This window comes from Lacerta agilis, chromosome 4 (assembly GCF_009819535.1).
Source record: "Lacerta agilis isolate rLacAgi1 chromosome 4, rLacAgi1.pri, whole genome shotgun sequence".
In the NCBI taxonomy this organism is placed as follows: domain Eukaryota; kingdom Metazoa; phylum Chordata; class Lepidosauria; order Squamata; family Lacertidae; genus Lacerta; species Lacerta agilis.
In genome coordinates this window covers 34,023,972-34,046,714 of record NC_046315.1, presented here as the reverse complement: position 1 = coordinate 34,046,714, position 22,743 = coordinate 34,023,972, and the positions used below count along the sequence as shown (strand labels likewise).

The 22,743-nt window shown below is 40.5% G+C and overlaps 1 protein-coding gene across 5 annotated transcripts in view; it reads right to left on the bottom strand.

Annotated features, from left to right (window-relative positions):
• Nucleotides 1–17,632: 17,632 nt before the first annotated feature.
• Nucleotides 17,633–22,743, bottom strand: part of ALCAM (activated leukocyte cell adhesion molecule) — a 120,093-nt gene continuing 114,982 nt past the window's right edge. For all 5 annotated transcript variants that reach the window (XM_033146674.1, XM_033146672.1, XM_033146673.1 and 2 more), the window contains 2 exons: nt 20,377–20,496; nt 17,633–19,117 (listed from right to left, as the gene is read on the bottom strand). In XM_033146674.1, the coding sequence (XP_033002565.1) occupies nt 20,409–20,496 (88 nt within the window). In that variant the 3' untranslated portion in view covers nt 17,633–19,117; nt 20,377–20,408. The remainder of the gene's footprint in view (nt 19,118–20,376; nt 20,497–22,743) is intronic.

Here is a 22,743-nt window from a genome sequence, read left to right as displayed (position 1 = left end):
AGGAAAAATAAATATAAGACGGTGTCTTATTTTATGAGAAACACGGTACTTGTCATAGCACAAGACCTTCAATTGCAGTAGAGACCATGGTTTTTAGTATAGGTCAGTGGTTCCCAAACTGTTTGGGGCACCACCGACTGGGTTCCATAAACTCAGCCCCAGTGCCCTTCTACCCTACCCTATAAAAAACATTATTCAAAATAGTGGTATGCACAACCCGCAAAGGAAGAGAATAATACAATAAAATTCAAAACCGTAACAATTAATTGCACACTTATTCACAATCCAATTAAATTATTTAAAGTTAAAAAAATGATGCATTTGATCCAGTGATGCCTGCTTTTCAAAGTCTGACAGTCATTTACATCTTCAGCATCCCCTTGCCTCTTAATGCCCACACTAGGTAATGCCACTATCCCTTCGTGGGCAGTACTTCCCACTTTGGGAACCACTGGTATTGGTATTTAGGAAAAGGGACTAATTCTACTCTCCTAAAGTGCACAGTGTGGTGTTTTGTGTTACTGGGATGACTTGGACTAACTCCAGTAGATGAAGGCTTGTTAAAGAGTGTGTCAAGAATGTGTCAACATAAACCAGGCTTCCTCAACCTCTGCCCTCCAGATGTTTTGAGACTACCATTCCCATAATCCCTGACCACTGGTCCTGCTAGCTAGGGATCATGGGAGTTGTAGGCCAAAAACATCTGGAGGGCTGAGGGTGAGGAAGCCTGTCATAAACTGTCCCAAGTCTGGATCTAATTAATCTAGGATTCATAAAGTCTTTGAAGATGTTACAAGGCCATCATATCCCAGTGAAGAATGTTCACACTAATGCATCCTCCACCTAAGTCATCCCATGGATGACAGAATGGTCCTGAAAAGCGTTCTTAATAATATAGCTGTGCAAAATTAGCTCTGATGGTTTGGTTATTGCTCATGAATTAGCAGAATAATATGGCAAGAGTTCTGTTCTGAACAAGGTCTCTACATTACCACAGAAAAAGGGCTTGTTCATACAAATATTCACACATATTTAAGCACACAGTGTTGTGTTTGGTAGCACATAATTCTCAGTGAATCAATTTCAGAGGTATTTAAGCTACTCAGTTAGAGTTGTGGTCCTGTTCCCACATCCAAGACTCACAAGAGCTTTAATAAATCATTTCAACATAAATTCAACTTTCTGCTAAAGAATTCTCAAATTGCTGACTCAGATGATGGGGCACATCGACAATGCAGACAATATGTAATGCAAGCAAACTCAACGTCTGTTAAATGAGCGGCCATTTTAGTGCTTGATCAGTATCCTCAAATAGCCAACTAGTTTTGTGCCAGGTTTGCTTAAACCCCATGTGTGTGCTTGAGGATTTTTCATAATGTGAATTTATTTGTACCAGAATCATATTTCCAGCTTGAAGCTTTACTTTGCACTGACCTGGTAAATATTTTAATTTGTGTCTTACAAGCTTGACAAACTTGGAAGCAGATAGGTGTGTTTTTAATCAGGTACTGCCTGTTGACCTGGAACGTAGTGCTTCTAGGACTGGTTTCTTGAAAGGACTGCAATAGTTTTCATTTTTGAAGGTTTATCTTCTAAATAACTATTTTATCTGAAAAAAGCCTTTTTATAAAATTGTCTAATGTGGCAAACATAGTGATGTGATCAATTTCTATTTTATTCAACATCCTTTTTTCAATTCTGAATATTATGTAACCTCAAATTACTTTATCTGTTCTTGTAAGGTATTTTATAAAAATTAATGTTAACAGAATCATACATTTTCTTGGAGTGTGTTTATTAACTTGTTTTACCGAAGCATCATGTCATTTCCACAGTTCACCTGCAATGGATGGATATGATATTATTTATATGGACTTGTGAAGATGAACAAATTTTTAATAATATGTTGATATCCAGCAAACTTCTCTACCACTGGACTAATAATCATGTTCTCAAGTTCATGTGAGTGTGTTTGCATAACAAACGTTAGTTTCCATTGGTCTTGCATAGGAATTGTTGTTCCTGTTATAGTTAAAGTTGCAGTTATAGTCCTTGTATGCTAGGTAAATACACCATTTGCATAATAGGTTCCTTCAAAAAAAAAAATGCTCAGACTCCAAAGAGCTATGATAGACATAGCCACTTGAGGACTTCATGTCATGGCATTTCCCCCTTTAAACAACAGATCACCATGCCATAACACAGGCTACTTTTAAAAGGTGTATCAGTTTCAGAAATGTCTTCCTTTGTGGTGTGGGGGCCTATTTGAGAAACTCAAGTTTGATGAGCAAAATAGGATTTGTTTTGTTTTATAAGGCTGGAGATTTTACTGTCTTGGGTTCCATGATCACTGCAGATGGTGACAGCAGTCACGAAATTAAAAGATGCCTGCTTCTTGGGAGAAAAGCAATGACAAACCTAGACAGCATCTTAAAAAGTAGAGATATCACCTTGCCGACAAAGGTCCGTATAGTTAAAGCTATGGTTTTCCCAGTAGTGATGTATGGAAGTGAGAGCTGGTCCATAAAGAAGGCTGATCGCCGAAGAATTGATGCTTTTAATTATGGCATTGGAGGAGACTCTTGAGAGTCTCATGGACTGCAAGAAGATCAAACCTATCCATTCTGAAGGAAATCAGCCCTGAGTGCTCACTGGAAGGACAGATCCTGAAGCTGAGGCTCCAATACTTTGGCCACCTCATGAGAAGAGAAGACTCCCTGGAAAAGACCCTGGTGTTGGAAAAGATGGAGGGCACAAGGAGAAGGGGACGACAGAGGACGAGATGGTTGGACAGTGTTCTTGAAGCTACTAACATGAGTCTGACCAAACTGCGCGAGGCAGTGGAAGACAGGAGTGCCTGGCGTGCTCTGGTCCATGAGATCACGAAGAGTCGAACATGACTAAACAACAACAACAAATTATCTGGTTCCTCCAGCATTGTTGCACTCCACTTTCTGTGTCCTAGTCCTTGTAGGGATGTGGTCTCTGTGTGTGGACCTCTTGCCCAGCCTAAATCATTTCGTATTCTTTTAGTCCCTGTCTTGGTGGCTGGCATTTCAGTTTTCTTAAGGAAAAGCTAGCACTCATTTTGGTCTCATCTTAAGAAGAGGTGTCCACTAGATAGCACTCTTAACACATACTACTTTTGGCTTAGAAGAGAGTTGGGCATTTCATCTTCTGTTAGCAATTAAAAGTTGAGTTGTAATAATACTATGAAGCTATGCAAACAAGTATTTGAAAAAAACTCAGTTCATGGTTTTCAAGAACCCAATATAATACAGAAATCAGATCCATTATCTTAAGTTAGAATAAACTGCTAAGTCTTAATGCAAGATAAACGATTCTGCTGAAGCAAGGACACTTAAGTGATGGGGAATGATAAGCGATCATTTTAAAAAGGAATTGCATAGTGCTTCTTTTGACAACACTTTTGAGAATGCTATGGAGCCTATGGAAGGCTATCAGTTGATATGGATGATGAGTAATGTACCAGGTGGAAGGTTGGCAACTTATTCTTTAAACAAGTTACTGTAACTCACAGTTGTTACTGAAACGTGGGGCTTTCATGAGCCCATAGTAAAAAATAACAGTGATAGTCCCAAACTCCATTCTTGAAGCAACTGTATACTATACCTTGTTAGATTTGTTTGTAATATTTGTCACGGGTGGTAATGTGAACTTTCTCCATAAAATGGCATGTCAATGGTTGGCAGCTCTCATCCACGACAGCCAACATGAGGAGCTGTCAATGTTATTTTTAAGTTGTTGGAATCAGACTGAAGAATTCATTTTTAATTCAGCAGATTTTCAAGTGTGCCCCATGTATGATGTCCATCATACAGGGAAATGTGGGTATCCACAACAATCAAATCAGAACGATCCACAATAAAACAAGAATTGTTGTCTAGCATAAGCATTTTCCCTACTCATGCTTTCAAGGGTAGGTATTAGACCAAATGGAAAATCAATAGACTCTGAAAACTATTAGGTTGTCATGTATTAAGATGATTGAATGCACATTTATCTTTCATGGGCCCCTGTAGTTGGGCCAGCTGAAGAGTGTCCATGCTCTTTGCTCTCAGGACCTGTCGGACTGTCCTCCAAATCTTGGCTATGTGCTCTGCATGAAGGCTAACCATGCCCTACTTGGTGTCTATCACTGCTGCCTGGTGCACCGTGATCTGTGCTGAATTTCCCCCCCCCCCATGTTCACCACAAAGCTGTGGTTTTGTACACAGACTAGGGTCTCTGGTATATCACTCACGAATTGTTGAAGAGAGTCTGAGCAGATCAAGATGTCCTGGTTCAAATACCAATTGACCCTCTTGCGATGCAGGTTGGCCTTCCATTTTTACAACTTCTTTGGAACCATAAACAAAATAGAGTAGCAGCCAGATCACCACTGTGGTTCTGCCACATGCTCTGTTGCCCTGATATCCGGCAAATGCTGGAGTGCCTGAAGCATCAGGAGCAAAGGGGGAGGGAGTAGCTGGTCAAACTCCATCCTGTAACCTTGCTGGATGATGCTGAGCAACCACTGGTATGTAGTTGTGGCCTCCAGTAACTGAGGAAGTGCTGTGGCTCCCCCCCCTTCCCCGTAAGCTGGTCTGAGTCAGGCTGTAGCTGCCTCTCGTAGTAACTATCTTAAGGCCTCTTGAGAAGGAGTTCTGGTTATTCTGGTTTCTGTTTGAGAAGAACCCCAGCTGCCCACCCAGAGGGTTTCTAGGCCTTGGTACAGGTATATATGTTGCTGAAGGAGCCCTTGTAGGTGCGAAGGAGGAATAATTTCCCTTCTTACCCTTTCAATCCTTACTTCAGAGTTAACTTGGTCTCTGACAGGGTGTCTTCCAGCCCCTCCCCAAATAGCTTGTCTCCTTCAAAGGGGTCACTGGCCAGAATGGCACTGGCATCTGGCATTGTTTAAGCCAGAGCTTGTCTGCACTTCCATGGCCCTTGCTGAGAATGGGTAGTGGCAACCCACACAGGACCCCCTTCTTCCCTGTGGAGAAGGAACTTATCACAATAAGTACCGACATGCACTTACCTCTGATGAGGCACTAAATCTCAGTGAATCCAAAATTTGCAACTTAGCCTTGATGTAGATGCTGAACATGACAAAACTTCATTCAAGTTTTTTTTAGTATGTGATAGTTCCTACCTTTGATTGTTCAGGCCAGTGCTACCCAAAGGGGTGGTCTGCAGACCAGTTCTAAGAAAATTTTGCAGAAGGGAAGTTCACAGAAGAAAAATTTCCCTGGCTCCTACATCCTTCTGTAGCTACCTGCACCCTCAAAAAGTCCTACCTGAATGTTCAGATAGCTTGAGAAGCACTAGTCTAGACCATTTCATCTGACGAAGTTGGGCCACAATCTACAAAAGCGAAGACTGCAATAAAATGCTAAGATGCAACAGGTTCTCCATTGTTTTTGTTGCAATAGACTAACCAGGCCAATCTTCTAAAAACTTGTGTTGCATATGAATTGTGTAAATCTATATGTCTGTCTGCATACTCAAAACTCATGCCTGGCTCTCTGCTTTTGTGAAAGATGCCTGAGTAAAAGACATATTGGCATCTGGACAGAGTAAGCTGTCTGTTTCATTTCAAGTTATTTGGAATGCTTGCCTTCAGCAGCGGTAGTCAATACCTAATATATATGGGGAAACACAATGGGAAAGAAGAAAGGCTGGACGGAACAAAAGCCCTGGCTCACCTATGCTATTGATTTCAGTCCGCATCCTCTCATTAGTTTCAGTTAAACATCTTGTCCCACGGCTCATATCATAAATTAAATCAACTGACTTGGAAGGAAAGCTGCAGCTCTATCAACTGTCCCATTATGATGGGCAATGAAGAGTGCAACTTAGGTGAAGGCTGTGACATTCCTCTCGTTGTCTCAAGAGCACAGGCATTACTATGTATTGCAAGGGCTTGGCTCTTCTTCAAGCAGGCCTCATCTCTTTCCCTTCCTTTGTGCTAAAGAGCTGGCTTTCCTTGTCAAGAGCTTTTTTTTTTTTTAATCCAACTCCTTTCAGCTGCTGCACTCCTGCCTGAGAACTCTGGTCCACAACCCCTCCTGACCAGTGTTCAAGGTTTCTCTTAAAAGGCTTGTGCGGGGGAAGAGGCAGCATTGTGGGGGCTGCAAAGTTCAAGAGGGTTAGATACTTTAAAGGATTTAAATGCATGTGCTTTTTTTTTTTTTTAATTGCAAGTCTTCTGTTGTGGCAATATTGCTTCAAGCACTTTCTAGATCAGTGGTTCCCGACCTTTTTTTGGCCATGCCCCACTTAAGCATCTCTAAAATCCTGATGCCTCCTCCCCATGACATATAATTCTTATTATTCAAAAAGTGAACTCCTAAAAGGCCATGCACTGTTAATAACTCATTCTCGAATTGCCCTCCTTAAAAATAAAATTGCTCCCCTGTGGGGTGTGTGCCCCACGTTGGGAACTATGGCTCTCTATGGAAAATGTGATGTTGATGTAATTCTGTGTTCATAACCTCTACGGTCCTGTAAAGCACTCTGAATTGAATGAATTACTCCTCACCAGCTTGCACCCTCAGACTGGCCAATATAGCAAGAAACACACAGGAAGAAGAAAGAACCCATGGATGTGTCTTATTTTCAGCATGATAAACAGATTTGTCTGGAGGATGAGAGAGTAACCAGCTTGCAGGTAAGTGCATCTGGCTAATCCTCAAAACAGATGATGGAGGGTTTCAGCCTAAGCCTAAGGGATGGTTCCCATATGAATGGTCAACACTTCGTGACTGAAGCATCAATGGGGACTTCTGTTATGTGTGAAAATTTTAATTTCTCACATTCCTTAAACAAGGCTTCACCAACCTGTTGCCTGCCAGATGTTGGACTAAAAACACACTGCTGGCTGGGGCTGATGGCCATTATAGTACCAACAACATCTGGAGGGCACCAGCTTGGTGAAAGCTTTTGTAATCAGACCAAAGTTCTATTGAGGTGTTAAAATCACAGCATTACAAGGAGCAGAACCAGACGCTGCCTTCTGGTCCTGTCATTGCTTCTTTGACTCCTGCCAGCTGCAGGACTCCAGAGCACAGAGAAAGCCTACACATCTCAGGTGGGTTTCCTTGTTGGAAGTATTCCCCCAATGTGCTTATGGTGCAGGATCATGGCAGGCCAATAAGGACCATCCCACAATATGTCCTCATGCAGCAGGGTGATTTTAAATGCTTGAACAGCGGGAAAGTGGCTCCTTAGTGGAGCTGGTTGCAATGAATTTCTTGTCAAGTGATCAGAAATCAAGTGATTTACACATGCATATGAACCAGCCATATATTTCCTGCTGTGTCTAGCTAAATCTCATCTCAGAGTGAAAATCAATCCTAATGACATTATGCAGAGGTCCTATCCAGTTTTGCATCTCAAACTGCATAGGACTTTAGCATAATGTCATAAGGATTGTATTAATTAATGTTGAAGCTTATACTGATTACTCTGTGATTAGTGGCATAATTGGAAATCTGTGTTTTGTAACAAATACCTTGCCCTGTGGCTACCTATTATATCTATGTTTTATGAAGCGTATGCCTTTTCCCTTCTGCCTTTTTTTTTAAGCACCTGAAACCATCTAAAACATTTAAATATATCTGAACAGCAGCAGAAGCAACAGGCAATAAAGGAGCACAAAATACAACCCCCAAAGCCTTGCATGTTTATTTAAAATACTTTTAAAATAAATTAAAAATAATTGGTCTGCACTGAACTTCATTAGAAAAAGTGGTCTGGTGATCTTCACTAGCAGGTGCAAATGCTGTGGTGCTTGTAGACTATAGATCTATGCTATGCCTCGCCCATACTTTAGTGAACAATAAATAGTTCTTCTCATCTCCAAGAAAAGTTTTAATATACTTAAATAAATGTGTTGTCTTGCCTGTCCACTAAAAAAATGGGGGGGGGAGCCCTGAAGCTATCTTTGCAACCAATAAAGCAATATAAGGGTTATCAAAGAATAAAAATCACAAACAATAAAACAAGATTTTCAATTTAGATGGAAAACAAACGGAAGGATGCCACAAGAAACCTGAGTAAAAGAAGCAATAAAAGTTTTATTGGTATCTTCAGAGATATTAATGCAGTTTAGAAATACTAAGCAACTGCTAAGTTGAAAGGTACTGTAACTTCAATGGACTTGCTATCTATGCAATCATACAAACCCACTAAAATAAACTGTTTGTGTATAATTTCAGAACTGGTGCCCAGCTTCTAGATTCAGCTTTGCAGTTTGATGCACAATATTAGCTTGTTGATGTTGCCTTTTTACAGTTTGGAATTCATTTCCTTCAGATATTCCCAGGCTCCCCACTTCCCTGCTCTTTAAAGAGCATCTCAAAAGCATCCCATAGGTTTTATGTCCAAAGTGAACTCAAGGACGTTGACAGCAAGAAAATAAACTGGCTCTTTCTCCCTCCTGCAACAGCTTGAAAGGCCTCCCTGGAGGCCAGGGAAACCTGAATGAACCGCGTGCCCTGTGGACCTGTGATCGGGTCCTGTTTGCAGGTATCCCACAGGAATCTGGATGGCCACCATGAGAACTGGATGCTGAACTAAGATGGGCCTTTGGCCTGATCCCGCAGGCTATGCTTATGTTCTTAAATTAGGGCTGCTGCTGTAATGTTTGCTCTGGCTTAGTGCCATCCTCTAAACCTATCCTGAGGAATTTAAAGCCTTGCAAACCCTGTGGATGTGTGGAATGATTCCTCAATTGCCTTTAACATTTTGTGTTAAAAGCAAAACAAAGAGTTGGTCAATTTTGTAAGCAACCGGCCAGGTCCATCGGAACTGGACAAGTAGTGAGGTGGAACTAGGGATCTGTTTGGTTCTGGTTTTTGCAATTCTGGCCAGTACTGGAGAGAAAAAAAACCCTCCCAAACTTGTGCTGCCTCTGCATGCATCTCTTTGTGACAGACCACACATTGGTGTCTCTAGGCCACTTTATGTGCCATAAGACCTTTGAGCCCCAGTGACCAATAATTGCAAAAAGATTAAGTTTTCCCGTATTTCTGCATCCTTGGGAGTTCTTTTCTAGTCTGCCTATTTTAAATGTAATCTCATGCTTTTTGGCTTGTGATTATTTTTGTTATTGATCCACTGTGGGAACGAAGCCCTGGCAGCCCAATTTCCTTTCAATATTCTCCCGTGAACGTGATTAATTTCGGTTGCACGGCTCTCCTGTCTCTGTGCTGCTTTCAGACTGTCATTCCAGCCAATGTGTGTTCACCCCCTCCATCTTTCCTTTCTCTCCCCCTCCCTCCTCCTTGTGCCATCTCGTAATTGGGAGCTTTTATCCACCTGGTTTGCCCTCACTTTGAGTCTAATTGCCTGTGCCAATCACTTTTTTATTTATTTCTTTCTTTTGGAAAGGAGACTCCCAGATTGTCTAATTAACAGTGTTTGACCATTAAACTGAAAAAAGCAAAACAAATTAGTGATCAATTTAGAAGAAGACAAATGAGTGAAGGGAGGTGTAGGGAAGGATGGGGGGAATTTACACCACGAGTGAAGATAAATGATTTTTTTTTTAAAATCCCAAATATAAGTCCAAGGGAAAAAAAGATTTATAGGCTTCTCAAGATCCGAGAGAGGGAAGTTAATGACTGGCAAGTGGTGCTGCTAGTGCAGACGAGTGAGCTGCTTAGATTTTCTTTTCATCCTGTGAAAGGAAGCAAGTCCTTGAGACATAAATTTCTACACAGGTCGATCAAACTGAAAGTTGCCAAATTTGAGATTGGCTCTTCCCAGGTAGTGTTTAACAATATAAAAGCAAGATATTTTTTTTTAAAAGGGATGCTGGATAGCTCAGCTGGTAAAGCACGAGACTTTTAATCTCAGGGTTGTGGGTTTAAGCCCCACTTGGGGGAAAAGATGACCCCTGTGGTCCCTTCAAATTCTATGATTGGGACTTTATAAAACAATAGACCTGTGTTTTGCACAAGTGTTTCACTGGGTGAAATGAGTCCTTTAGTCCTGTGTACTGAACAGGCACATCCTTCAAGGAATGGCCATTGGGATGTCTTAAGGGCATCCCCCCTCTTGTACCAAGCATCCCTTCTCCATCCAATTGCACACATAAAAACATGAGAAAAGATCATGGTTGAATTCTGTACCACCTTGGGAGAGCCAGCCCTGAATGTAAATGGGGCAAAATGCTTTCATTGATGTGCTTCCATTCCTCCCCATCTCCCAACAAATAGCTTTGCATTAGTCATCATAATAATGATAAGTAAAGTTGCTGTTTAAAATCTGAGATATGTCAAAGTGTTAAACTCGGGGTTTTAAGCTGTCGTGCTTGACAGATTAATTACAAGGGTTGGGGATGGCAACTCAGGAAAGAGATGCCATTCCCTTTCTTTCTGTCTTTCATTTTAGGAAAGCTCCCTTGTAATGCAAGATGCATCGTGCCATAACGTAACTTTTCTAATCAGAACGTGTGTTAATTTGGAGAGATGAATCCTAAATCCTTTTAAACCTTCTGAGATTTGCTGTAAATAGAATGAGTGTATAATACTTTGTTTACCAAGCTAGCTATCATGCCACATTTGAAGAAGGATTTGTTTACAGGAAAGCTTAATTTCAAAATGAAAAGCACATCCCTCTGGTCAGTTTGGGGAAGAGAGAGAAAAAAGTGTTGCCATTGCAACCCTGCTTTCAAATACTGTAGTGTCCATATTGACAGTGGGATGTGGAAGGGAAGCTACACACTCCCTTTATGAACACACAGACTCCCCATTCCTTTAATCTAGAAAGTCATAGCATGATTTGATGCTCAATTGGAGCAAATTTGCAAAATCATTTAGGATCAAATTGTTGACTGTTAGCTTCATGCTAATTTGCAGCAGTTGAGTTTGTGGCTCATAAGCTCTGAGAGAGTGCTGTTCTCCTGCTCTCTTAGAAATGTTTAATGAGTTATTGCTACAATTTGATTTTGTCATTTAAATGTTCAAATGAGTTGAACTAAGATCTCGTGCTCCTGGATCATTGCAACTGTTCATAATCCAGTGTGTGGTATTTGGCACGCTAAAACACTCTGTGCCTAGGCAATTATCTACCTGCACTTGAAAAAGAGAGAAATCAATATGTATGAAAGCTGGCTACCTTGTCAAAGGCTTGCTGAATATTTTCATAGTCAACTTTGTGAATAATTGTGTGTAGTTCCATAAAAATGTAGCTTTTTGTCTGATAGTAAACTGATAACACTTGCACACATGTGACTATAGGATACTTAATCATGGTTACATTTTGTATAAAGGATAAATGATTAATCCCTTTCGCCAAGCATGGGAGAAATGTTAAGCATATATGGAGCCTGATATCTTCAAGGTTCCACAAAAGGATAGACCTTTTGAGGGTTAACTATTGTTTTATGGGGAAGGACATACAGGGAAGTAGCCAAACAAGAACTGAGCATGCTCAGTGAGCATTCCATGGGCGAGGGAGGAAGAATGGAACAGTGCGTCCTGGAGGGGTGTGTGTGCCCATATATACATATGGCAACATTTTGTAGCAGGACTCACTTGCTGATTTTCATTTGAAACACAGATGAGGCAGCTTGCCTTGAAGATCCCCTTTCCCCCAAAGTTGCTAAGCAACAGATTGAGCCAGCAGTCATCAACAAGCAACTGGGCTGGTGAGAATGGAGACTCATAAGGAAGAGGAGGCTTCTGGTTGTGCCCAGGGACAGAGCATAAATCCAAAAGTGGATGAGAGAAGTCTGGGAGAACTGCTCTGAGAGGGGTGCTGAGGAAGTCTGCATGGGAGAGAATCTGAAAGATAAGTGCTAGCAGCCTATGACAGAGACAGTCGTCAGGAGCACCACAGGTATCCAATCCCGGCGGTGAAGTGCAATCTGCTGGGTTTCGGATGTTATTGATGTAACTGGCCTTTATTGGCATAAGTTTAAACAATAAAATCATACAAAGTCATCCAAATACATTAATAATCCAAACACATGCAATATAGAAAAGGCTAGATAGCCACCACTGAATAAATCAGGCAGTTATAGCTTTAGCTTTAAAGATCTCTGCTAGATACCACGAAACAATCTTGTTTATTCTGGAAGTATCATTCTTCAACAAATATTGGATTACAGACTCTTTGTAAATCAATTTTTTTTAAGCTGTAAGGGAGTCACTAGGAGATCTTTGTGAAGGGTGTTGAGAAGAGGGCAATCCAAAAACAAGTGATGTATTGTACCTGGTGTTTTCTTATTGCAGGAGCAGACTATGTTCTGGAAGGGTTTTTTTTTTTTTTTGGAAACCTGAACAAAACAGATGAGGGGAATGCATTTAGATGATGGAGTATCTAAATTATAAAAGTAATTAGGCATTATTCCATGTTGGGGCTGCAATCCTAAGTAAGCAGATAAACACACAAAAGGCTGGGAGGGGTGGAGTTTTTGGATCTCATGGTCTAGCAGTCTCTGCTTGATGAGGGAGAAAATTTGTGACCATTCCAATAGAAGAAGGGAATCTATTGCAATCTCTATTTTCCTGAGTTTGAGGGCAATATGAGAAAACCATGTAAAATTGTTTGTATTTCTCCATAAAGAGGTTAGTAAACTTTCCAGGTCTGTATTAAAACGAATTTTTAACAAGTATTTGAAAGTCATAATCCAGCCCCTAGATTCTAAGAGATGCTGGCCTAACTCTGCACATATAGCCAGATAGGAGAAACATTTTGGAACTCCTAGAATTTGTTGGAAGAAGGATGCCTGTACACCCTTGACTTTGTTGTTAAAGTCAGTTATCCATAAGGGAATCCCATAAAGGAGTTGCAAAACAGTTTTTTGCGCTACAGGTCCTAACCACTGCAGGCACATTCTGGTTACCATAAAAAAATAGAATCATTTAATTCATGCTGCAGAGCATTTAGCTAATTTGGTTATCCTGTTATGATGGGTCACCCATTTTAGATTGTAATAAAAGGTGATCCCTAAGTATTTAAAGCTTTTAACTTGTTTGATTTATTGATCACAATGCACCATTTAGATCAGGCTTCCTCAAACTCGGCCCTCCAGATGTTTTGAGACTACAATTCCCATCATCCCTGACCATTGGTCCTGCTAGCTAGGGATCATGGGAGTTGTAGGCCAAAAACATCTGGAGGGCTGAGTTTGAGGAAGCCTGATTTATATGGATGCCAACTCTTTGAAAATACCAAGATCTTGGATTTTTAGTAATTAATCGCTCGGTGATTTCCTTGGCAGTCATGAAAGAATGCTTTTAGAAACCTTTGGAGCCCAACTCTGGTGCAGGAGAGGAGGAGAGTGTCATGCACATATAAAAGTATGGGAACTGCCTTAGGTCCTAACCTAGGAGGGTGGCCCTTCACAATGAGTAGATGTCGTTTTATATCTTTCAAAAATAGATTAAATAGATGTGGGGTCAAGAATACAGCCTTGTTTGGTGCCTGCTGGGAACTTTACTGGTACTAATATAAAGCGGACATTGTTATTATATTTTGGTGGTGGGTCTTTCATTAATTCCAAATTGAAACTTATGTGTAGCATTGTTGTGTTGGTGTGTGAGTGGGTGTTGCTCGATTTCTCCTCTCCTCAATCTGTTACAAATAGCCCACATTCCTTTTTTTATATAACTTTCTTCTCCTGCTTTTGCAGATTTTGGCTGCTTAGGTATATTGCTCTCAAGGAATATAACCTTGGCCACAGGATGTTATATTTGTAATGTAATCTGGCCTTCACAAGCTATATTAGCAACAGCTGGGGATACATATGGAATATTTAGTCACTTTTCTTGCCTAAGAGCAGGCTTCCTCAAACTCGGCTCTCCCACGATCCCTAGCTAGCAGGGCCAGTGGTCAGGGATGATGGGAATTGTAGTCTCAAAACATCTGGAGGGCCGAGTTTGAGGAAGCCTGCCTAAGAGTATCGTTGCCACACTGTCTACACTGGTGGGCCAAAATCTGCTTGCAGACCAACCTACTTTGTGCCACCTTTTCCAAAGGTCTCAGTTGACATGTTGCTGTTTGGCCACACTCCAAAGCCTGGGAGTGAAGAACTATCTCCCTCCTAGGCAGAGCTCCAAAGAAACTATCCCCCAATCCCACTTAAACTTGCAGCATTGTTAACACAGGACAACCTGCTGTTAGCAGCTCTGAGTCTGTGGAATGTAGCAGAATATAAATAATATAAAATTTAATTATAATATAAGCCACATGGGTTTCTGTGCCTTTAACACTTGCATAGGTGGGGAAATCGGACCAGCTGCAACTTCTCCCATCACTGCAGTTTTTATGGGGAAACCCCATAATCTGGATCAAAGAGAAATAACTCAAAGACCACTCGGGCTTGTAATGAATACAGACAGTGTTTTGTTAAAAGCAAATACAATCGATACTTGTGGATACACAATTTCACAGTTGCCAGAGTTATTGGAGACTGATGGGAGGAGGGCAATCAAAATTAACCCTGTTGCCAGGCATCCCTGGGGAAGAGTCTGATTAACTTAATGTATCGATCCAATACATTAAGGATACAGGATGCAAAGGGAGAGTTGTTGTTCAGTCACTCAGCCTATCTTTCACTGCCTCCCGCAGTTTGGCCAAACTCATGCTAGTTGCCTCGAGAGTAGATAGAAGGGAGAGTAGATAGATGCAAAAGCAGCATGGATCAAAACGACATCTTTAGCGTGGCCATAGGCTTATGTGGAATATTACTGTGTTCTGCAACAAAATGTTGTAGTGTGGTGTGTTCCTGTTCAGTGCTACTGCTAATCCATCAGTGCAGCCTTCTAGGACACTATTCCATTAACTCTATATTTCTCTCTTGACAGGCACAGCCCCTCACACTTATTCTTCTTCTACTCCTTCTTTTGCACTTCTCCAAAACCAGCTGACCACCTCTCTCTTGTGCCATTTTGGCTATGTAAGGAGCAGAATTTGGAACACCGAGTTTGCTTTTAGTAGATACAATGCCATTGTGTAGGCTGCCCTGAGAAGAGGTGCAAAATACAGAAGAATAGAGAGTGAGCTAGATAAAGGCACTAAATTATTGAGCCATCTATTTTTGAAAAAGGCTGAAACCCTGTTCAGACCTTATGCCCAAGCAAGATGTAACACTCTAGCTAGGAGCCTGAGGCCCTGCCCCCAAAGCCCCCTGGCTGCATAAGCTTGAACAAGAAACGAGCTGTATAAGGAGCCTTGGGTGGCACATGGCACCCATTTCGCCAACATCTGTGTCTAACTTTCCTGCTTCAAAAGTCTGGAGGGGGCTTCTATGCATTGCACACTCATTTCAACGTGAGTAGAATTTGCTGCATGACTGGGAAGCTTCCTTTATCTGGGTTTCTGATTGCAGGGAGAGTTCTACAGGGGACAGTGAGGCTGATTTGCCTGGCATACCCAGTCTCACTCCCATTGTGGATATTTCCTGCTCCTGTACGGAGCTTGAGTGATGACAGTTGATAAGTTGGAAGTTGTAACCTGTTAGGGACCCATAGTCACTTTCCTTATAAAGAAGAAGCCCCACAGCCATTTTTAGCTTTGTGCCCCATTTCATTGCCCTGCACTTCTAAGGCCTAATCCAGAGGTCTCCAAACTAAGGCCCGCTGGCCAGATACGGCCTGAGGGACTCATTTATCTGGACTGCGGCCCCCACCGCCCGCTCTTACCAGTACGGCGCAACTGCCCACTTCTGAGTCGGAGGAGCACCGGAAATAGCTTGTGCGCATGTGTGTTATTTCCGGGGCACATCCGGGTCGGAGGAGGCCCATGCACATGTGCACAAGTTATTTCTGGTGCTCCTCTGACCTGGAAGTGCACCGGAAATAGTGTGTGTGCCTGTGTATGGGTGTGCGCTCCCCCACCCTCCGCGCGATCGGTGCTGGAGACACCGGCCCGAGGTGTGGTTAGTTTGCTGACCCCTGGTAATCCATTCTCTTCCTCCTGTTGCTGCAAACCCACCTATTTGCAAATGTGGTACTTCCTGTTCCTACAATCTTTTTAATAATTGAATTTAACATAGCCCATTGTTAAGTTTCTATATTTTTAACATTATTTTTCTTGTCATCTGCCACCACTTACAAACAGCAAAGGTCTCATCTGAGCATTTACCCTGTCCTCTACCCACCAGTCAGACTCATTCTTTAATCACAGAATGAAAGGGAAGTCAAAGAAGCCTGCTTACCATTTCCATCCAGCCATATTTGTATGCATGCGTGCATAAAATATGAAAGCACACTGCTCTACTGCCCCAATTAAATTGGGACATCCCGTTTTGGGGCACTGTGCTCTTGTGTGGGAGGACGGCTCGGAAGATGTGCACCCCAGTTTTTGGCCTCAGTATGTTGGGGAGCATTTCAGAGTTCTCTGGGTAGCTTGCATCCATGAGACTTGGACCTTTCCCAAGCTCTTTCCTAGTCTTTCTACCCAGTATGCAACATGCATAATTATTCTTCCCTATCTCTTCATGGGGCAGACCCAAGCCAGCAAAAGTTGAGTTCTTCAAAAAAATAAAAAAATCCAAGTGGAAACAATAGTACTTGAGTTCTCCACTGTGTGCTGTGGTTCACTGATTACCATAGGACTTGAGTGTATTTACTTTCTCTGAATGTGTTTTCTCTGCTACACTACTATCCCCTTTGGTCTTGTCCATCTCTTTGTCCTGCTGTGTGCATGAGGAATAAATTCATGTAGCTTCCCAACGTTTTCTGTACTACAACTCCCAGCTGTCCAGTCTCTTGGCACTAACTGACTGAAGTTATGCATGTGCAAAAACATTTGCCTGACCAGAACCCATGCCAACCGAATTACTGAGCTATTTCATGCATATATGAATATCCCACTTGAACTGAAATGTCAGACAGGAATGTGAAAACATACTTCACTTTTATTGTCTTTCAGGCATGAATTGCAACAATTAATTTGTACTGTTGATTCCTGAAACATGTCTGATGTCAACAGTGAAGAAAACACCCCCCAAGAATTACATTGGAATGGCCAGTAGAAATTCAAAAGGTGAGAGTTTGATTTCCCATAATGACACTGGATACATAAGCTGAGCACTTTCAATTTTTTTTGGTGTCCACTCTTTTTTCAAGTCTGGTCAGTTGCATGGCTCTCTTACAGATCAGGAGAGACCCTTTTGTTAATGGGACTACTTTTGTATGCTTACATTTCATAAAATTTAAAGACATGATATTGCAGTGCAAGTCTTTTTCCTTTACTATACTCACACCAATTGAATCTTCTCTTATAAGCAATGATGTCTTCACGCCAAAACAAAATTATATATAATCTTTTTTTCGTGTGTGTTCACATTTTATTTTGGAAAACAGGTGCTTAAAATTTTTAGATTTTTTTTTTAAAAAAAACAAAATTCTAAAAAAAAAGGAAAAGGAAAAAGGAAAAAAAAACTACAGTATTTACAAAGATATCATAAATGGCTTTGCCATGCAAAACAAATGACTTTGGTTTTATCCCCCTTTTAACTTTGGTTTAAACATTGACCCAGATTATTATTTTTTGTTCCCCTGCCAAATAAAGCCTTAACCAATGCAGAGAGGACTTTAACAGTTTTTTTCTGTAATATTTTATACAGTATTGAATTTATAGGACATTTCATGTATTTAATCCATGCCAGTACACTACAGGAAGCTTTTATTTAAGACATCAGTCACTACTGCCCAGACATTTAACATTTTACAAATTTACAACAGTGTTTTTCCCCCTAAGTGGCAAAATACATTTCCTAATTTCCATCTCCATTTTTCTTCTTCTTAAACTCCCCACAATCTACAGAATCTTCCTGTTTTCCTGGCTCGTAAATCTGTAAACAGAAACTTCCATTTCAGTAATATTTTCCTGCCGTTATCAAAAATTATCTAGCACATTATCTCTCAGATGCTATTCTTCCGCTAAAAGAGCACTGCTAAATGCTGCTATTTGCCCCGATCTATTCAAATGTTTCTTTTTATGCTAACTTTCTAAAAAAATTCTCAAGCATAAAACAGGTTTATAAAGTTACAATCTTGAATGTAACTAAAGATACATAGATTTCATTTCATTGTTACAATTTCATGTACTTTTTTTGATAAATTATGTACCAGTTAAAAACACTAAAATTATCTCAAGGTGCAATATCTGTAGTGTAGTTAACAAAAACGCACACACACAAAAATATATATTCTATTTTGTGGAAAAATGCAGCTTTGATATGACCACTTAAAAAAACCCAAAAACTTCCAATTTCAACTGATCTTTTTTCCTTTTAAAATAAAAAGATAGATAATATTTAAGGCAGTGGATAACAAAAATATTTCAGAACTAATTCTTAATTTCAGTCATTCACACTATATATCATGGAATTGCAATAACAATTAGTTTTCCAGAATGCTATCAATAAAAAGATTTTCCTGTCTAAAAAAGACTTGTTAGTAGGACATATGTATACATGACGACATGAATCTTGCTTAATACCTTACTCTCCTTTTGTAAATTATATACATGTCCTTTGTAGTTGAGCAGGTGTTCATTATTTCAAAAACCGGTTAGTTTGCTTTTACTTATTTATTTTTTTACAGATTTATTTTCCCCTTTTTCCTTTAGTGGTGATTGAAAAACAGAGAGAGAAGTGTCTCATTTCCCATAAGGCAATCTTATAAATTAGATACTTGCTGTGCAAAGTAAGAGCTTTACTGATAGCAATCAGAATTAGAAATGTACCTCTTTAAAGGGTGCAAAAAAACAATGGAAATAAAAACATTACACTATACATCAGATTACCAGCGACTCCCAGAACAAAGCCTTACAGTGTATAAAAATAGCTACGTAAAAAATTTACATAAAGGCAAACCAAAAGAAATCTTCAGTGCAGACATTTACAAAAAAGAAAAAAAGAAGAAGAAAAAATATAGTCAAACAGAACACAAACTTGTGACCTATTATCACGGCTGCCGCCAAAATTAGTTTTGCTGATATTTTTGTAAGCTTGAGATAACTGTGTAAATTCCTCCGAAAACTTGATAGAATGATCTGTGTAGTACTTGAACCATGAATAGCTGTCATGTCTTTGTATATATCTTAAATACAATCCATGTTCATGCTTCAATTGGTCTATGTTTATTCTCTGGAAATGAGAAATAACAAGATGAACTTGTATGTTGATCATAATACACAAATGGGGCGGGGGCGGGGCAAGGGATATTGGTTTTCCCACATAAAATGCATGCCATAAAAATAAAAAAGGAAGAAATAAATGAAGGCCACCATAGAACACCGTGAAACGCACAACAATGAAGAGTGCATTGTAATTTGCCAGCAAGTGTTAAGAATATTTTCCAAAATCATAAATGGTTTCGAATCTCTCGACTGACTTTTCAAAAGTTACAAAGGGGCCATGACAGTGCTGAGCAAGCCCTCGATCAGTGCTGGCCCTGTTGCCCGAGGCTCTTGTTCCTGAGGCTTTCCTAAACATCGACTCCCTTCTCTTTTTTGCCTTAGCTCTTGTCTTGCATACAATTAAAGCATCCTTCCTCCATCCCACCCCCAAATATTGGTAACTGTAGATTGTTAAACGTGCTGGAAATTGCAGCTCTGTAAGGGGTAAACTAAACTTAGCCCAGGATGTACTATTAATGTGCACAGTCTAACTCTTGAGTCTTGGTCCCAGTGTTACTCATTCTGAAATGTTTCCAGATTATTTTTTTTGGACTGAAAATCTATTCATACTTTGTTTCTGGAGAGTGCTAGCATGGGGCTTCTGAAAAGAAAGTCTACTCTCATAGTGGTATAGAACTGCCATCGGAATGAACCCAGTCCAACTTACTGCTTTGAAGGAGTGCAACCTAAATGTAATATGTCATGGCTAGATATTCTTTGAAGCTTTTGTCCTTTGAGAGAAAAGTTAAACAAATAGCACTGAGCACCTGGTGTATAGAGACATATAGATAAATTGCAGTGATTGGTGGAGGACAGAGTGGCCTATTTGAGCCAGGAGTTCATATCCAGTCAAAACAGGCACACTGGTCTACCTAGAAGACACCCAAGAGTTTATACTTGGTCCTGGAGTTGCTTCTGTTATTTTAGTGAACAGTGTGGTGTTAAAGTGTTTAGAGGTCTTAGGAAGTCCAAGATAGAGTTAGCATTCTATTGATAACAGTTTGTCTCTTGATGAGGTGATAGCCATTGTCTGTTTTTCAAATAACACCACAGAAAGCCCCAAGCAACTGAAAACATTTCTGAAGGCATTCCAAATGTTGAGCAGATAAACCTGGGTTTATCTTGATGTGTAAGTAGTACAAACACTTCAGCAATGCAGAGACTAAAAGCTATTCAAACCATATACAGAGTACAGCTAGACCACATTATGAAGTTGTTCACACCTACCTGGAATGGTGGTGACTGACAAGTTCTCTATCTCAAGCTTCTGATTTGTGATTGTTTTCTTCTAACTTTTTGTTTTCCTCTATATTTCCAAGGTCTTTATCTACATGTTTTGAGGCTGACCTAAAATGCAAATAAAAGTAGTGTGACATCTTGCTTTGTTATTACCCTTTGTTGCATCAATGCACAATATTTCCTGCTTTTCAAGAGAGAGGATTCTTACAGTTCAGCCATCAATACATGAATATTACTACGCTGGCAAATGAAACAGCTTAATGTAGTGAACTGTGCCATAACATCGCATACGCTTAGTGTGAATTGAGTTTAATTTTTTTGCCACCTTCATTTATAATCTACACATGGACTGAGCTATGCTTGCTTTAATAATTTGTACTTCTTCATACAAATTCATTAGCAAGATTTTCTTCATGTTTCCTCAAGAAGGTGTTGTTGCTAACATCAAAGTGGTTTTTATCAACATGGCAACCCCTCCTTGTGCATTAAAAACCTTTTTGAAATTGAAATCATACAGTTGAAAAAATAATGAATGAGGACTTGCAAAACACTTTAAAAAAGAATACACACCCTTTTCTAAACTAGCTTCTGCATGAGAAGTAAATTTGTGTGTGGGATTTCTATTCGTTATGCATGATAGCTACTGTGAACAGGAAAAAAAACCTAGGGCCCATTTCATATAACTGGAGTCTCATATGTATAGAATACCTTGTCTGCCTGTACAGGTCTCCACATGACCCTTTCTCCAAGACAAGGTTTGCACTATAATACCTTTCCCCCCACAACCATATTTAAGCAACGATACTAAACACACTTATTAGGAAGCAAGCCCCATTGAACACAGCAGAACTTTCTTCTGAGTAGGGGTCCTCTGCCACTGCAATACATAGTTCTGATCTTTTAGCAGCCTATTGCCTCTCATCTCCTTGTCTCCTCCCACCCTGTGGTAGCTCACTTGATTGGGTGCTTGCTTTTCTAAAGAAGAAACCAAATGTTTCCAAAGCGGAAACTTGGTTCTCAAATGCCTTGGTGCTTGAACGCCGAAAATCCGGAAGTAAGTGTTCTGGTTTTCGAACATTTTTGGGAAGCCGAATGTCTGATGTGGCTGTCGGCTATTGTTTCTGGGGCACTGGCACCAATCGGAAGCTGCGCCTTGGTTTTCGAATGTTTCGAAAGTCAAACAGACTTCTGGAATGGATTACGTTCGAGAACCAAGGTACGACTGCTTCCTTGTGCTGATGTCACCCGGGCTCTTCCTGCAGGGATCAGTGCAATCCCGTTTTGGCTTGTGAGTGTCTGATAGAGTATGCCTGACACTAGCAAACACCCATGCCTGGAAATGCCTCAAATATTCAAGAGAAAAAGGAGGCATGACTCACTTAAACCAGAAGGTGCCCTTTTATATAAAGGTAGATGTATTAATTGAGTGCAGGAACAGGGTAGCTTAAACATAATGCCATACAAAAGTTTTCATTACATGTGAGAGCAGCTTTCGGAGTCTGGTGAAGTGAAAGACCTCCTGTATTAGTGTGATAACATTTTAAAGACTTGGGCTTTAAAATGTAAATGCACAAATCCATATAAGTGATACAAGCAAAATCCCTTGTGTCAAAGACAGCTTAACACCTGAAAAAAGAGTTGTGACTGCAGATGCTCAACATGGCCTTGGGTGAGAAGGCTGAAGTGGCCTAACTTTTCAAATACATAGCAAACAGAGAGCAGCATATACAGATATGCTGAAAAGTAGCCTGTAAGTGTTCTGCCTAATGGTTAAACCCACCAACAACCAGAATTTGCAGGATGCATTTTAACATTTCCAAGACTAGGCAGAGAGTGGTGTTTTCTTTTTCTTTCTCCGTTACTACAAAAGGATGGTTTCCTAGGTTCTTTTTGTGCTGATTCTATCTCTGAGTGGTGCTTTCACCATGCAGAGAAGATAAAAACATGCAAAGTTAGGTGTCTTTATCTTCTTCCACCAACACATTTCTCCTGGTTTTTCTTGGCATTGTGATAGTGGTGCTTATTGTGCTTTGCATGTTCCCCGTGGTATTCTCACCACATAGACCAAACCAGCACAAAAGTGAACGAATGAAGCTGCTCCCCGTGGGAACAACAGGAACAGAGAATCTATTTATGACAACTGGGGAAGTGAAAGGAATAGGGACTAATTTCAGGCAAGAAAAAAACATTGAACTCCCAAGTCCTGTTATGCGTTTGTTCTGCACCATCCATGGTCACACGTCAAAACCCCTGCCTTAAAGTTAAGGTTTGCCTTAACCACTGCAGCATCTTTATGCCCAGCAATAAGCTAGGAGCTTAGGATTCAAAATGAGGCAACATTAGTGCCTCCTACTA